This window comes from Miniopterus schreibersii (assembly GCF_964146895.1).
Source record: "Miniopterus schreibersii genome assembly, chromosome: X".
Taxonomy (NCBI): Eukaryota; Metazoa; Chordata; class Mammalia; order Chiroptera; family Miniopteridae; genus Miniopterus; species Miniopterus schreibersii.
The window spans coordinates 58,355,237-58,373,103 of NC_138104.1; the positions used below are offsets into that span (position 1 = coordinate 58,355,237).

Below are 17,867 nucleotides of genomic sequence, written 5' to 3' on the forward strand. Positions count from 1 at the left end.
TTGCATTGATTTTATACATGGCTTTGGGTATTGTGGACATTTTAATGATGTTAATTCTTTTAATCCATGAACATGGCATATTCTTCCACTTGTTTATATCTTCCTCTATCTCTTTTTGCAATGTCCTCTAGTTTTCCGAGTACAGGTCTTTTACCTTCTTGGTTAATTTTATTCCTAAGTATCTTAAATTTTGGTTGCAATGGTAAATGGGATTTTTTTTTTTTTCTTTCTGAGCGTTCATTATTGGTGTATAAAAATGCCATTGATTTCTTTTTAAATTTATCTTTATTGTTGAAAGTATTAGAAAGGTAATACTTTACATTTGTAAAGTTGTTGAAAGTATTACAAATGTAATTTTCCCCAAGATCTACTCCATCCTGTACCCCTCCACCCAGGCCTTCACCCCACTATTGTCTGCGTCCATGGGTTATGCATATATGCATATAAATTCTTATGATAAACTCTGCCAACCCACCCACCCCCGCCTTCTCTCTGAGATTCGTCAATCTGTTCCATGCTTCTATGTCTCTGGATCTATATTGTTCATGCGTTTATTTTGTTCATTGGATTCCACATATGAGTAAGAATATGTGACACTTGTTTTTCTCTGACTGGCTTATTTCACTTAGCATAATACTCTCCAGGTCCCACCATGCTGTCTCAAAGGGTAAGGGATCTTTCTTTTTTACAGCTGCATAGTATTACATGGTGTCAATGTCCGAGAAGATGCTTGATATGATTTCAATCTTCTTGAACTTGTAGAGACTTGGTTTGTGTCTTAACATGTGGTCTGTCTTTGAGAATGTTCGATGTGTACGTGAAGAGAATGCCTATTCTGCAGCTTTGGAGTGGAATGCTCTATAAATGTCAATTAAATCCATCTGATCTAGTGTGACATTTAGAGTCACTGGTTCCGTGTTGATTTTTTCTCTGCAAGATTGATCCAGTGAAGTCAGTGGGGTGTTAAAATCCCCTAATGTGACTGTATTGCTGTCTATCTCACCTTTAAAATCCTCCAGAAGTTTTGTGGGGGGTTTTCTCAGCCTATGTGAGTCTCTTGTTCTGAAGTGGGTCTCTTGTATAGACAGCATATGTTTGGGTCTTCTGTTCTTATCCATTCAGCTACCCTATGTCTTTTGATTGGTACATTTAATCCATTTACATTTAAGGTTATTATTGACATGTACTTATCTATTGCCATTTTAATTCTTTATGCCTATGTTTTTCATTCTCTCTATTTCAATTTCATATTATAGAAGTCCCTTTAACATTTCTTGCAATGCTGGTGGTGACAAAGGCCTTTTTTTGTCTGGGAAGCTCTTTATTTCATCATCTATTTTGAATGATAGCCTTGCTGGATAGAGTAGTCTTGGTTTCAGATCCTTGTTTTGTATTATCTTGAATTCTTCATGCCTTTCCCTTCTCGCCTGTAGAGTTTCTGATGAGACGTCAGCTGACAGCCTTATGGGAGCTCCTTTTAAGGTAACAGATTGCTTTTCTCTTGCTGTCTTTAAGATTCTCTCTTTGTCTTGAATTTTTGGCATTTTAATTATGATGTGTCTGGTTGTGGGCCTCTTTGGGTTTTTCTTACTTGGGGTCTCTGTGCCTCCTTAACTTGTGTGACTTTTTCTTTCACCAGGTTAGGGAAGTTTTCTGCCATTATTTTTTCAAACAAATTCTGTAGCCCTTGCTTATTCTCTTCCCCTTCTGGCATTCTTATGATGTGAATATTGTTACATTTCATGTTGTCCCACAGATCCCTTAAACTGTCCTCCTCTTTTTAAATTGTTTTTTCTTTTTGGATCTCTGATTGAGTGATTTTTTTCAACCCTGTCTTCTCATTTGCTGATCTAATCCTCAGATTCCTCTAATCTGCTGTTTATTCCTTCCAATGTATTCTTTATTTCTACTGTGTCATTCTTAATTTCCTTCATAGTTTCCATATCTTTTTTCATGCTGTTGAGCATCCTTATGATCAGCATTCTGGACTCTATATCAGATAGACCATTTCATTTAGCTCCATTTCATTTAGCTCTTCTTTGGGAAAATTCTCTTGTTCTTTCATTTGGGGCTTGTTTTTTGTTTCCTCATTTGGGCTACCTATTTGGTCTTTTTCCTATGTATTAGGTAGATCTGCTAGGACTCTCAGTCTTTTTGGAAAGTCTCTGTTGCAGGTCAATGTCAGATGCTGTTTATGACTGCCCTTAAGTACCACTGAGCTATCAGCCACCCCGGGTTTGTGGTTCCTGCTGCTGGGACAAGTGCGTTTGGACAGGACCAAGATGCTCACCTAAGCCTGCTTTTGCAAGGCCAAGGTCCAAAAGCAGATCAGGCAAAGACTCAAGGGACCCAGAGGTCTGCCTCTGCCTGCAGGCTGATTAATCTGCTTCTCTTAATGATCCTCAGGTTGTAGACCACAGCAAGGTGTTAACTCCACAGGGTGGGGCAAGAAGTTTTCCAGTTGGTGAAGCAATTGCTTCCTCCTCAGGCAAAAGCTTCCTGGTTGGCAAAGGTCTGCCTGAGAAAGATGTCCTCTGCAGTATGGGGGAATGACTGACACAGGAATCCAGATGGCTGCCCTCTGAGCTCTATCTGCAGAGTCTGCAACCCTAGATTCTCCTCACACTGCTCTAGTCCACTCTTCCCTCCCTCTGCTGGAGCCCAAGGTGAGTGGCTACACAGGAAACTTTATGCATTGGCCCTTTAAGAGCATGTCTGCATTTCCATCTGTCTCTCCTTGGCAGACAAGAACCCTGCTGCTTTTCACAGCCAGATGTTATGTGCGCACCTTTCTCAGTTATGGTGCTCTGGACTGGAGAGCCCATCTTGAGGTTTAGAACCCAGAGTTCTCAGTGGGAACCCCCCACAGCTGAGATATTTCTCCTGACCTTCAGCTGCTGTCTGTGGGTGCATGCAGGAGGCAACCAATTGCTGTGTCTCACTCACATCGATGTTTCTCTCTCTCTCTCTCTCTCTCTCTCTCTCTCTCTCTCCACACACACACACACACACACACACACACACACACACACTCTTTGAACAGCAATGGAAAAAGTATTCTCGGGTAAGGATTAAAAGAAAACTAAAAAGATAAAGCTTGATCTATTCAACCCCTGCTCGGTCATTTTGCCCTCGTGCTGCATTTCTTTTCTCTGAAATGTTTGAAATGTGTTTTCTTGAACTCTAGGGCAAAATACCTTATGTCTAGCCTTATGCTCTCAGGAATTCTGACATCCCCTGAGTCTGCCTGGACCTTTACAAACCAGGGACCCAGGCACCTGATTCCTCTGCAGTGAGTGAGCTCATCAGGGTGGAGCTAGTGTACCTCCCTAGTCTGATGCTGTATAGAGGGGATTGTTTGACCCAAGAAAGATGTCGAGCCAATCAGATCATTATTGGTCAGAATTAGGTCATGAAGAGCAAAAAGTCCCTCTTATTGATTTCTTTACTTTCTGAGGGGTAATACTGTCAGCAAGACAAATAAAGAATTTATAATGTTCTGCTTTTAGGCAAATGACACTGATAGAAACCCTGGACAGAGGCCCTCATTGCTGCTAGATCTTGCCCTGTGCCATTTTTGTGATCTGCATTAGGAACACATCATCTATTTCCCCCTTTGTGTAGGGTGCTGTGTGATGTACTTACACTCTAATACTCCTTTTCTTTCTACCTTTTCTTTAATCTTTATGTTCCTTTATTGGAGCAAGGTTCCTGGCCAGTATATAGTGCTGTATTTACTAAACAGAGACCTGTGCAGAAATTACATACTATTCATCTAGATAGATTTTTCATTACACTTCGCCTATTGATGGAATAGTTCCATTTATAAGGTTTTATGCATCAAAAAGCTTTGAACTTGATCAGGCTGTCCATTAATTCGTCTCTAAAAAAGTGAAGTGACATTTAATTTTAGCTACTATATTTTATAGCAATAAAAAGCTTAGGTATAATGTGGCCAAGAAGACAAGCTCTCAGAGTAAGAAGTCTGTATTGGTAGTTAAGAAACTCAGGTCATGAGTACTTTTGTCTCTAAGCACCAGCTTATCATTCTCAAATGAGACCCGTCTGCTTGAATCTGGGCAAGATGGCGGACTCTGCTCTGTCTGCTAAATGCCATTGTGCATAGAATGGCATTATGAGAAGCTTCCTAATGTTTCTTTCTACTTTAACTTCACCAAAACTTGGCAGACAGCTCTGTCCTCACGTTCATGGATTTCTGTGCATATTGCACAGTGTTACGTCCTGTTCTCAAAAGGATCTTTCTTCTTCACAATGTGCTCTTCCTGATCCCAAGTTCTACTTCTATGTTTCATTCCTCCCAGTTTTAATAATTCTTTTGGCTGATATTTATTACCTTGAGTTAAGATTTCAAGTTTATCCCTGGCTGGTGTGACTCAGTTAGTTGAAGCATCATCCCGTGCACTGAAAGGTCCCTGGTTCGATTTCTGGTCAGGGCACATACCCAGGTTGAGAGTTTAATCCCTGGTTGGGGTGCATGCAGTAGGCAACCAATTGATATCTGTCCCTCCCTCTCCCTCCCTCCATCCCTCTCTCTCCCCCCCCCCTTTCAAATAAATAAAAGCATGTCCTCAGATTAGGATAAAAAAAAATTTCAAGTTCATAATATTAAGTTGAACCAAATGAATCTGCCATTTTTTGTTGGTCAAATACAGTTGACTATTGGCAATTTCATACAGTTCAACCCAATGCATGTGCTGTGCATTGATGCAGAAACAGCTTAAGCTGTAAGTTGTATTTCTGACTCTTTCCCCAGATGTATTCTTGTTGTTCTTGTTGTCATATCTGATATCATCCATACTAATTGATTTTATACTAATATCAGGGTATTTTCCCCCTTTCCCCTCCATTTTCAGTTTAAAATTCTCTCAGATCAGCAATGCTCTGAATAAACACATTTTTCCCCAGTTATCATGGAGAATTCTGTCCCTAGCCAAGAGCCCAGCAATCCAGTATTTTAAACTATGGTCCAGACAAAACAAATTATATTGAAAATCCCATCTCTATAGGCAGCCATTTCATCTGTCATATATTATTTTTTATTCCAAACTACCAGGTTTCTTTTGTAAGAAGAAAACACTACTTGGTCCCCAAGTCCTTGAATTTCTGCCCACAACTTCATAGTCCTTGGAGATGATTTCCATGTCTCCTGTGGTCCTGTCACTCATGGAGCAAGGTGGAAATGGGCAACCTTTGTTTGGTTTGATAGCTTTCCCACGGCTCTCTGTTAAACTGTGATGAAAATACATGATCAAAGAAAGTATTCATGTTACATCTGCATACTGATGGCCCCCTCCACATTGTCAATCAGGAAGCCACCAACTATACATTCATTTGTTTGTGCATTCATTCATTCATTCATCTGTCCATCCGGCCAATGACTAACTGGTTTAGACCCAGATCCTATCCTCAATGAGCTTATTTTTTATTTTTTAATTAAACTTATTGCCCGGCCGGGTATGGCTCAGCGGTTGAGTGTCGACCTAGGATCCAGGCGATCGGGGTTCAGTTCCCGGTCAGGGCACATGCCCCGGTTGCGGGCTCGATCAGTGACTCTCTCATCATTGATGTTTCTGTCTCTCTCTCTCCCTCTCCTTTCCTCTCTCTGAAATCAATAAAGATATATTTTTTTTAAAAAAACTTATTAGGGTGACAATGGTTATCTTCAGTGAGCTTATAGTCTAATAAAGGAAGAGATTAGGTTTACATTTATTGTATTAGAGTGATTACAATATTATAGATACAATGTGAATGCCAAAAAAAAGTTGGGGTAGGGGGGAATGCTGAGATTCCAAAGTAGGGGATCAAGAGATGCTATGTGGAGAAGAAGGTTGAACTAGACTTTAACGATGTATAAGATTTGGACACAAGGGATGAGGGGAAGGGTGTTCCAAGACAAAAAATAAATAACGCAAGGCAAGGGCACGTAGTCTTTTTCCTGTTAATTTGCAGATAGAGTGCTTGAAGGGGAGTAGTGAGGGAAAGCTGAAAAAGGTTGGTTGGAACTAGATTACAAAGGGTATCAGTTATCTAGCTAAGGAGTTTGGACTTCATTCTGTAAGCTATTGAGGAATTTGAGCCGGGGAGTGGTAAGGTCAGAGACAGACTCCAGGAACATTAATCTGGACAACAGTGGGTAAATTGGATTGGAGAAGGGAAAGTCTAGAGGAAGGAAGATTAATTTGGAGGCCATTATAATTTCCATATTTCACCCTTTTATAAAGCCCCACATTTTCATTAACAGCACTTACCAGTTTGTAAATATATACTTATTTGACCATCTCCTCAACAGTAAGCTCTATAAGGGCAGACACATAGAATAATATGTGTGTTTGTTGAATGAATGAAAATAGTGAAGAAGTGAATTGGGATAATAGCAATGAAAACGGTGATGGTTGAAAATGAGGACTATTATAGAGACATAATCAGAGATAATACAAAGGTTTCAAGTCTGAGTGGGGAGATATTTTAACAGTGTCAAATGTGGCAGAGAAGTTGATGAGTATGAGGTTTGTGAAAGTATAAAATCTGGTGACTTGGAAGCCATACTGACTTCTGAGAGCACAGTTTCAATGGGGCAGTGAGGGCAAAAGCCAGACTGCAAAGAAATGCCGAGGAGGGAAGTGGGAATTAGAGGCAGAACAGCACAGTGGCATACAACCTGGAGCCACTGGATTCAAGTCCTTGCTCTTCCACTTAGCTGTACAACCTTGGCTAAGTTACTTAATCTCTTCAGGCTTCAGTTTCTTCATCTATATAAAGTCTGTAACAGCAGTCATAGAGTTGTAAAGAGTAAACGAGGGCTCAGCCGGGCGTGGCTCAGCAGCTGAGCATCAACCTAGGATCCAGGAGATTGAAGTTCGATTAACGGTCAGGGCACATGCCCGGGTTGCGGGCTTGGTGCCCAGTGGGGGGGGGGGAGCGTGCAGGAGGCAGCCGATCAATGACTCTCATCATTGATGTTTCTCTCTCTCTCTCTCCTTCTCCCTTCCTCTCTCTGAAATCAATAAAGACTTTTTTTTTTTAAAAAAAGTAAATGAGTAAATACATGCAAAGCTCTTAGAGTGATGTCTGACACATAGTAAGTGCTTTTGGAAAGTTTGCTGCTATTATTCAGCTCTTGCTGTCTGGCAGGGTTATGTTTTCCTGCCCCTACTGTCTTGACCCCTCTTGTCATTCTCCTGGAGACCTGTCTTTTCCCCTCCTGTAAAGGCTTCCTGTTATAGGGTGGCTCCAAGGATGCGGGGATTTTTACCTTTTTTGTTGTTTTCCATTCTTCTAGTCATCACAGTCATGACCCTGGTTTTTATTCCCTTTTACCTTCTCTATTGTTTATTGTTATTTTTTCTGTATAATGACCCAGTTCACCCCTGGTGGAGCCTGCAGCCTGCCCTTTTTTGTCTCCTGCTTTGACATTGCTCCACTGAACAGCAGTGGGTCTCCCCTTGGACCTCTTTAGGATCTTTATACCTTTTCCTCCTGATTTCTTTTGTCTTTTTCTTTTTCATTTTCCCCCTTATTCTGCTTAGGAATAATACCTCAACCTCTCCAATAAACCAGAATAGAGAGGTACTCCATGAACCTTTTTACTTCCTCAAGAAAAGTTGAAAGTTGAAAAGCTTGAATTTCAACTAACAAACACAAACCCAGCAATTGCTCTGACTGAAAGACAAGCCTGGTATATCATCCCCTGCAGGGCGCAGCACAGTTTCCATGCCTCCTGGTTCCTGCTCCCCCTGTTGACTGTTCTTCCATGGCCCCCTCCACCCTCAAACAGCTCTCACTAGGAACTACGACCAGGAACTACTGTTTGCCACTGCAGGGCACCTGAACTCTCCTTCTGAGGGCATCTGGTGGTACATTTGAAACATCCATCCCCATATTTCCCTAGTACCGTTTCTTTGTCCAACTAAGTCATCAGAACCAACAACCTCTTCTATCACATTTTCTTTTTCTTTTTTTAAGTTGTCTTAGAATCCTACCCCTCTGCCCAATTGGGAAAAGCAAATTCCCGTCCTAGTCGACACGTCTCCTGTGAATCCCTTGCTCCCTCACAGCAGGCACCTAGCCCCGTCCTCGAGTAATGCTTAATTGTGTATAAACAATGTGCTCATGTGCCATGTTCTTTGACAGCTGCATTTTAGCCTTCTATGTCATCAGCATCACTGTTCATTTGTTTTTTTGAACTGAAAATTTGCAAAAGGCCATGAACAATCTTTGTCTTTGGGGGGGGGGGGCGGGCAAGATTCAGCATAGTACATGGCCTTTAGTATTCTATTTTCCCATCAATGGGAGAGGCCTTAGAGATCATCTATGCAACTTCCTCATGTTTTAGATTAAGACCATGAAGTCCAGAAAGCGGAAGGCCATTCTACAATCATTTATTGAGCATCTGGCACATATTAACTGCTCTAAGGGATGCAAAGATCCACTGGATGCAATCCCAGCCTTCTAGGAGCTTTTCATCTAGTTGAAGAAGTACATTACAGACAAATAGCTATCATGCCAGGAAGAACAGAACAAGTTCAGCATGAACTGCTAGAGTGGTGCAAAAGAAGGGCAGGGTTTTACAGAGATGAGGACTGGAAACATTCCAGACAGAGGCCTTGGTCACAGGTAAAAAGGCAAGTAGACTGGAAAAGAAGATTGAGGCCAGTGGAGAGTGTTAAATACTTCCCTTCCCCACATCCCACACCCTCTCCTCCACCAAGCTGATCCTACTGATCTTACTGGGCTCAACTTGAATGTCACTTCCTCACAGAACCTTCCCCAGGCACCTTCTCTAAGCAGGTCCTCTCACTATGTTATCCTCTATCACTGCATCCTATTAATTTCCTTCATAGCATTTGGAAGAATGTGTAATTAATTATACACTCAGTTATTTACTAGTTTGTTGCCCTGCCCCACTAGACTGTAAGGACCTCAAGAGCAGGGACTGTCTTCATTCGTTGTTTCTGGCACCAAGCACAATGCCTATCACTAAGTGCTCACCAAGCAATGCTCTTCTTATTACGAGGGTAGGAGCAGTGATAATGAAAACAAAGGACTGAACAGGCATTACAAAGAACCAACAAGCTTTGGTAGGAGATTGGATATGATGACTAGAGGAGAGGAATCAGGTTTTGGACCTAAGTGACTAGGAAATGGTGACACTTGGGAGGTGGGAGAAGAGTGAGTGAAAGAGTCAAGGAAAAGCCGAAGTGGCCCAAAGAGAAATGAAGTCAATGGTGAAAGCAGGGACATGGCCTTTTCATATTTCTATGCCATTAAGGGGGAGAAAAGGGTCTTTGAATGTCATGCTTGGGATATCATGGCTGACTTTGAGAGCTTTGGGCATTTGATAAACTTGTGTTGAATGAACAAACGGATGGTCAGTGAGCTGGAGCAGAATAGTTTTTGGTGAGAAGACAGCAGAGTGAAAAGGGAAGGCGCTAAAGGAGAGGAAGTGGTTGGCAATGAAAAGGAGTCATAATTAATGGAGCAAGATCCCAGAGGAGATTTCAGGTACCCCAGAATGAAACTCTCCATAAAATAAACAAAAAAATCATATTAACCACAGGTTTAGGCCTACTCAAATATCTACCCTCCAAGCTTGAGCCAAAGACTAGCACATCTCTTCCCTTTTACTGGGCACCTACTATGTGACAGATATTGTGCTAAATGCTGGAGATATGAAGATGAATAAGACATAGTCTCTGCTCTCAAAGAGAAGTCAAGGAGAAGAAGACACACATAGAGAGGGTCAGTAAAATGTTCCAAGTGTGGCAAAGTGAGCGGTAGCACAGTGTAGCCATTAAGAGCACAGCTACTGCAGTCATACAGCCTGTGTTTGACAACCCGCTTTTAGCTCTGACCTTGTGCCTCAGTTTCCTCATCTGCAACACGAGGATAGTAAGAGCACCTACCTCATAGGACTGTTTTGGGAATAAGTGAATTAAAATGCATAAAGCACTTAGTAGTGTTTGTGACATAGTAAGCATGTTACAATCACTAACGTTCTTACTTGGTCTAATAGAGCACAAAGGATGGACACGCCAGTTCAACCTCTGGGGTGAGAGGGAAAATAGGAGGTGCTTCAGGAAAGGCAGCATAGAAGGAGGGGAATTTTGGAATTGAGTCTTAAAATATTAAGAGGACTCTTCCAGGTAAGCAAGATGGGTGGCAGCAAGGGCATTTATGGGCAGAAAAAAAAGTGTGAGTAAAGACAGGGTTGTGGTGCATTCAGGGAACTTGTGGTGGGAGCACACAGGGACACAGCAAAAGATGAGACAGGAGAGAAAGGCCAAGGCCTGATGGCAAAAGGGCCATCCTAAGGAGCTTGGACTTTTTCCCGTAGGTAACAGGCTCCCAGAGGGTGAGAGCACTTTAGATAGTGAATTCTGTCAGTATGTGGAGAATGATCATTGGCACCAGAAGGCCAGTCAGGGAACATCCTCTTGCACATGCTCTTCACTGTGGGCAGGCAGATCTGAATCCTTCTCAATCAACCCCTTTCCAGTCCTTCAAAATATGCTAGATACTTCTGGTTAGAGTGCCAGTGACAAGAGAGGGGTAGGACACGCAGGTAGTTCATCCAGCTGAATGGGAAGGCACCAGTGGGTATCATACTGACACAGGGCATGGCTCTGCAGATCAAGTCCCGTAGAGGCTTCACCAATGAAGCCCTTCTGTGCTCTGGCAAGGCTCGTGCACCAAGACCCTGTTCGTTGGGGACGAACCAAGGTGCACAGGAGCCAGTTCTGCTATTTCTTGGAAGAGATGGGGAAGAGAGAGGCTTTTGAGGAAATTGGATTTTGAGCTCCAGAAAGTTATTTGCGGTGATAATAAAATGTCCAAAACATGACAAGGAAATGACTGAATGGGTAAAAGGATTAATAGAATTGAAGCCATAAAACCCTAGGTAGGAACAAGGATGAAGGACAAAACTTGGGGAGACTGAGTCTGACTGAGTACTGCCAAGACCCAGGTGGCTCACCAGGCACCTAGATGCACTTCTAACCCCAGCACACTTGTTGGACAGCTTTGAGAAAGCTAACGGCTCTCCCAACAACCGCTCAGCTCATTTCTACAAGGTTTTCTGACATCTTGAGCTTCTAGTGGTTGCCACCTGGCAAGCACTGTCCCTGTGGAAGAGGCTCCATTATCCTTCAGTACTGACCCCTCTGCTGGAGCTGGGTGTCCCTTTTCAGCCCCATCCTGTTTTACTCTAGTTTCTTCCCAGTCCTGCAGCTCAACTCCCACTTTCTTCTGCATCTGTTATTAGGGTCATCCTTGAACACTGCTTCCACACTTGTTTTGGGTAAAGATTTTGCTTTCATTAGCTCATTTCCCGAAGCACTTCCACCTTAAGATAAAGTTGGTCATTTGTGCCTGAACAAATATTTTATGTAGTCATGAGTATCATCCTATGAATGCTGTAATTTAAGGTCTGTTACAGACGAAACCGAGGTGCCCTGAGCTGTACTGTCAGCAGCAGAACTGGGGAGAGATCCCAGTGTTGTCCCCATACAGAGATGGGGCTCTAGCCATCAGGTCATAGCAGAGCTTATGGTCAGGGGGTGTCTACCTTTGATGTTTCCAGGTCTGTAGGGATGACTGCCACCCTGCTCTGCCAGCTGGGGCCTCCTCTGGGTCCACCTCCCCCTCATTTTCTCCTGAGCTGTCAATGCTTTCTGGGCACACCGGTAGCTGGTAGGCCAGCTTTTTCTCACCATCTTACTCAGTTCTCCGCTGCTAACTTGGCCCTTGCTTTATCTAACAAACCTCTTTGCTGCAGGAGGCATCTCCCATCTTGTGTACTTTTGGGGAAAATGTCAACATTCTGCCATCAAGGATGTGGGGACCCCTTCCCAGACCTGGTTGGTGCTATCTGAAGCAGTGTTTTGGGGCCTGGGTGGAGGACCTGCTATGGTCACAGGGGTCTAGAACCATCCAGACAGAGGAACACCTGACTCGCTCAGCTAATGATCACTAAGGAAAGAGCCTTTTGGCCCTGAACAGGTTTGAGACATTTTCCCCACTGCTGTGATGCCATGCCTCCCTCCCCAACTACTTCAAGAAGGTCTCTGAGCCACAGTTCATTGCAACTATCATTTATTAAAAAATATATGTCTCCTTGGAAGGAACACTGGTAAACCAACTAGTGTCATGCTTACTTTGAATCTTTGCTTTTCTTCCCTGGGAGGGGTAGAGGGTTGAGCATCAGTCAGACTTACATCAGTTACTTAACATCAGAGAAATCAACACTCCCTGCTCACCCTTCGTCATCAGTCATTATCGGCCATCACTTACCCCTCTCTGCCTTCAATCCAGTGTACTGCCCAGGTAAAGCTGCTGCTCTTTCTTTACCCTCATTCTGGGACCCACACTTTACAGTTACCCTCATTATGCTGGTAGGAGAACTGTTACCAGATTTCCAAAATCTGGCTGGTAGCACGCAAAGTGTCTTCAACATGGCATCATTCACACTGCTCTAACACAATGGCCTAGAAACAAGACTCAACCCAAAGGGGCCAAGCACATCGGCTCTCTTCTCCCGTGTCACACCTCCAGAGTGGAGGTGACAGAGGCACAGTGGCTTCAAAGAAGCATGGGGGGGGAGGGGCCTGAGCCACACCTGTCGCCTCCATTTATGGTCAAAGAAAAACTCCCTTGACCACATCACTGCCATCTGATTCTGGGAAAGGGCAACAAGGTTTCACATGTGGCCATTGAGTGAATCTTGGCTCTACAGCTCAAACTGACAGCATGAAAGTCAGCTTCCTCCTTGAAGAAACAGTAAGCTACCAGCTGTTGGGGGGGGGGTAGGGCATATAAAGCAGCTGTGAAAGAAAACCAAATCAAACTTCTCTTAACATGGCTGGCCAAGGCCAGTGCTGTCCCACTGTTCCCGCACAGAGCTAGAAGGCAAGTGACTCCCTGTCCCTGTCAGTGGGCCCCATCGGGGGCCTCAGCTGAGCCCAGCATGTCCCAGGCAGGTGAGTAAAGGGCCACATTGCAATGCAGAGCCCCAGGTACTGCTCTCAGTTCTCACCAGCCCTCACTTCCTGTCCTGCTGACCCAGTCTGCATCACCTTCTCTATCACAAGGCACAGTGACATCACGAGCCTTTAGAACACTGTCAAATTGGATTCTACACATTCACTTAAACAGTAAAAGTAAAATTTCAAATAATGAAAAGGCTGACACAGTAGCACAACATGGTTTTGGTTTAACAGCAGCTTAAAAATGAACAAAAAGGAAATCTCTCATGCAGACATCAGGTGGCAAAAACAATAAGCAATTTAATATGGAGCATCATTAACCATTCTCTCTCTTTCCATACACAGTACTGATTGCACCTCAGGGGCAATAGCTGGTTCATGGTTAAGTCTCCAGCCCTCTCACCCCAGGCCAAAGCCCTTTCTCGAAGGCCTCCAGCTGGCCCCCTCCAGAGAAAACCCAAGCTCTCAAGAGAATGACCAAGTGTGAGTGCCCTTGGTACAGCACTTACTACAAATTTCAATCCCTCCCCAACCAGTTGGGGTATAAGATGCCATCTAATTGGAATATGAAAATTAAAGCATTTCTCTAACAACACAGTACCACTGATGAAGTCTCCATAGATTTTCTAGTCCAAAGATGTGATGTGTGTGTGTGTGTGTGTGTGTGTGTGTATATATATATATTATATGAGAGTGTATAATATATATATATAATAATTTCTATATATTTTAGATAAATTACATATATATATCTGTATATAAATAAGATACTTTCTGTCGCCATGATATCGCACCATTCGGAGCTGCATGACAGCAGTACGGATAGGCGGAGATGCAGGAGCACCTCATCGTGGTGCGCTGAGCTCATGTCAAAACCAGGCAGCTGTCCGGAGTCTATCTTTCCATTAGTCCTCCTCTCTTCTCTTCGCTTCTGCTTGATTTTTATGAAAACAATGACTCTGATGGATTTGCACCTGTGCTAGTGCTTGGGAAAGGTCCATGCAGGAATGGGCACAGTCACATGATGAGTGAGATGGCATCATCCCCCCAAAATAAACTCAAACAAAACAAAAATTTAAAAAAACAGAACGGGACTAGAAAACAATTTTTTGACATATCTAAAAAAGGGGATAAGAACAATAGTCATTTGTTCTCCCCATGGGGACAGGAATGAAGAGGGAGGAGGGAAGAGGGGCTTGATTTCTTCTGTTCATAAGAGAAAGGATGGAGGGGCTTCTTCAGAGTTTTTCAGGGGATGGGACCCAAATGTAGTGCCCAGACTGGTCCTCAATGATTTGCTTGATCTTGTTATAAATCTCTTCCAGTGAGTCACCCTGTACAATGGCTAGAGTGAAGAGGAAAACAGAATTATTACTGTGGTCCACAGCATCCCCCGAAACCCCAGCAATCTGGCCTGGCCCAACAGGCCTACAGCTCAGCCCGGCACGCAGTGCCCGCATGGCCGCGGGGTTGGTGTCGCTAGGTCGCTATCTGTGAGCCTAGGTAGCAAGGAAAACTGGTAGGCACTCCCAGCCCAGGGCTTGAAGTTAATTTGCTGAGACAGTGAGACTAAGTAGCAATGAACAGGAAACTGTGTTGCTCACAAACTTTTACTGAGTGCCCATTAGATGCCAGACCTTGCAGCTCACGCTGCCCTTGGCCACGGGGAAGCCAACAGCTGGTAGTTCTCAAGCAGCCATAACCAGAAGACTGGGAAAATCCCAGTTATACAGAGAAAGAGCTGGAAGCCATGATTTCTGACAAGAGACAGTGCTCCTGGGGCAGTCACATCTGCTCTCTTTCAGAGGTCAGCCCAGCACACAAGGACGCGGATGCTCACAGTAAAGGGGACTCTCCAAAACCCAAGGGATGACAGGATAGTTACAGATCCTGTCCCGGTTCACTTAGTAATGCCCCTGCTAGAGTTTACTCTGCACCAACCTATACATACATGTCACTGTACATGAAAAGGTAAGCAACATGTTACTGACACCCTGCCAACCTCTGAGGAACTGACCTCCATAGTCACGTGCACACACATGCTGACAAACAACTTGAACACACACCAAGGAACCATCATCAACAACCAACGTTTATTCAGCACCTAAAGCATGCAAGGCCAAGTACTGGAAGTGGGAAGAGGGGAACATAGTCATGTAGGGAGCATCCACTCTACTAGGCACATGAAGACAAAAAAAACCCCAAATGATCTAAGGCAGTATTGGTGATGGTGGTTGATACTATAAACTGGGTAAAGTGCTCTGGCGGGCTGCAGGCCACTCGAGTACTTTGGAAAGGTATGAGCTCAAAAGCCCCCAGAAAGTATGCGAGGTGGCTAAGCCTCGTGGAGACCCTTATAGAACAGGTGTTGACTGGTCCCATATGAGCCAGACTGGGCGGCTGAGGTCTTTACCTGTGAAGTATTCTCCGAACTCCTGCTCCAGCTTCATGGCTTTGTCATAGATCTTATTTGCTTGTTCATATGTCTGCCGTCGGTTCATTTCCCTGCCAATGACAGAAGAAATGTAGTACCAAACTAGATTCTATGTTCTGATTAACACAAAATGTTATTCCAGGCTCCCTGAAAACCTGCTCAGCTGCCCTCTGAGAGGAGCATGGCCCATGGCTCCACATGTTCCTCAAACCTTCCAAGTCTAAAAGCTCACCCAGAAACACAAGTGTGTCACTCACACTGGGAGCCCTAGGGGACCAGAGCTGGGGCGCAGACCTCCCTTTGCACTTCTGCTGGGGCACCCACCAGCCCAACCAATCACTTCATTTTCTGTTCCCTTTCCAGAGCCCTCTCCTATCCAGGAGTGCGAGTCTCAGCAAATACTTACATAAGTGCTTCAATGGACTTGGGCTTGATGAAAATGGCAATGGGGTAAAGTTGTGCTTGCTGCAGCCTCTTAATAGCATTGCCTGAAACATCTAAGATGCAGTGCTTGCCCTGGAAAAGCAACGCCTTGCATCAGCCCACCCAGACCCTGTCAACTGAACCCCAAGCACTTCCCCAGTGGAAACCCCAACATCCCCCTAGGTGGAACCCAGAAAAGCCTAGAAGATTCTACCCCAGAGGTACCTACCCAGGCTCCACATTTTGCTCCTACTACCCAGAAAAGGCCAGGCCCACAGAGGGATCCCTATTCAAGTGGGTGACACTCTGGAGTGAGATGTATGGAGGAGACAGGCAGACCCCTCCATCTGGGGGCTGGGAACATGCAGGGCGGGCATGGCTTTGGTCAACAGCGCTGCTTGGTAGGCCCTGCACTGGGAGGATGAAGATCCCAGCGGAGCTGTGGCAGGTAGCCTTCTGTGCGCCCTCTGAGCATTACTTATCTAGCAGGGCTATCTCCTGTCCTTACCCTCTCTGCCACTGCGCGCACTGACTGGATGCTGGTCCCATAGAGATTATCATTGAATTGGCCTGCCTCGATGAACTTGTTGTCCTGAATGTCCTTCTCCATTTGTTCTCGGGATACCACGAAGTGGTAGTCCTGGCCGTCCACCTCATTCTCACGCCGAGGCCGCGTAGTATCTGAAGGAAGAAAGGAAACGATGGGCAGCCCAAGGACAATGACATGCTCCTCTCTCACCTGGGTGCCAAGGCCACCCCAAAGGTGAAATGAGTGGGGGAAAGCAGCTGGGAAGAAGCTTGTCTTGCCTACTTCTCCTCTAACCGCAACTCTCACACACATGGGCTGTTTGTTTTAGGTTCAACTAGACCATAAAGGTGGGGTTTCCTGGACCAAGGCCTGGCAGAGGTACCAAAGGTGGTACAGGAGCAAGCGAATGTAACGAGCTGCCCAGTGGGCCATGCCAACACCACTTGGGCTGGGCCTTGCACTTGTCCCACCATTCCTGACCATCAACACCCAAACATTTCCCAAGGGAGTGAGCAGACTGCTCTGACGTCTTCCTCCAACCTCATCAGCTTTGGGGGAATCTAGTGCTGCCTAATCTCTTCTAGGGTATTAGATGCACCCTGTTTCAAGGGCACCCTAGAACGTGGTCTCACACCATTTCCATAACATCACAGCAACAAATCCCAGGGCACCAACACCCCATACCCACAGCCTTCCTGGGCTCTTACGTGGCACACAGGATCCAAACTTATGCGGGAACTCTGAAATCAGGTCATCATTGACTCTGTCCTTCATTGGGCCAAGGATGATCACGGGTCTTGCATAGTGAACTAGAGAGAGAGTGCATGGAGGTAGTGAGCAAGGCCCCCACTGGATGGCCTGCTCTACCTACAAATCTGCCCAGAACACCGAAGCTCATGTTCAGACAGCACAGTGTCCACAGCCATTTGCCGGCTTTTTAACTACAAAGACATCCAAGAGGCTTTATTTGAAAATATCTAAGTCTAAGGCATCTCCCCTTCCAACATATTCAGGAGAAATCTCTGTATGGACACCAGCAGCTAAGCAAGGTTCTTTCAGAGCAGCCACTGAAGGGATGTGACCAGGACCTCCCTTTTAGCAGCGGCTACAGCTAGTGAAATTGCCCTGTCATCCTTGTAAATCTGTCCTACCCTTTGGAAGGCACCCTGGCAGCGAGCACAGGTGCGGTCAGGGGTAAGGGTGCGCACCAGGAGGCCGCACACCTCCAACAGGAAGAAGGGGAAGAGGACGAGGCCCTGGGGCTGCATGTGCCCTCCTGCTCCCCCACACTCTTCCCTGACACCATGTCCCACCACTGTGTTGGGCCCCATGACTGTGAGACTGGCTAGAAGACAAGATTCTCAGAAAAGGGCATACTTTCTTGCCGAGTCACTGGTTCATATGACAAAATAGCATCCTCTTGTCCCTCTGCAACAAAAAAAGGAGACATGTTAGCACTCCCTAATCTGCCTGTGTCCTT

General features: G+C 44.8%; 1 protein-coding gene across 10 annotated transcripts in view; it reads right to left on the reverse strand.

Annotated features, from left to right (window-relative positions):
- Positions 1-12,094: 12,094 nt before the first annotated feature.
- Positions 12,095-17,867, reverse strand: part of DLG3 (discs large MAGUK scaffold protein 3) — a gene marked incomplete at its 5' end in the record, with an annotated part of 52,613 nt that continues 46,840 nt past the window's right edge. For all 10 annotated transcript variants that reach the window (XM_081125214.1, XM_081125212.1, XM_081125210.1 and 7 more), the window contains 6 exons: positions 12,095-14,346; positions 15,415-15,506; positions 15,842-15,951; positions 16,367-16,539; positions 17,095-17,196; positions 17,765-17,815. In XM_081125214.1, the coding sequence (XP_080981340.1) occupies positions 14,240-14,346; positions 15,415-15,506; positions 15,842-15,951; positions 16,367-16,539; positions 17,095-17,196; positions 17,765-17,815 (635 nt within the window). In that variant the 3' untranslated portion in view covers positions 12,095-14,239. The remainder of the gene's footprint in view (positions 14,347-15,414; positions 15,507-15,841; positions 15,952-16,366; positions 16,540-17,094; positions 17,197-17,764; positions 17,816-17,867) is intronic.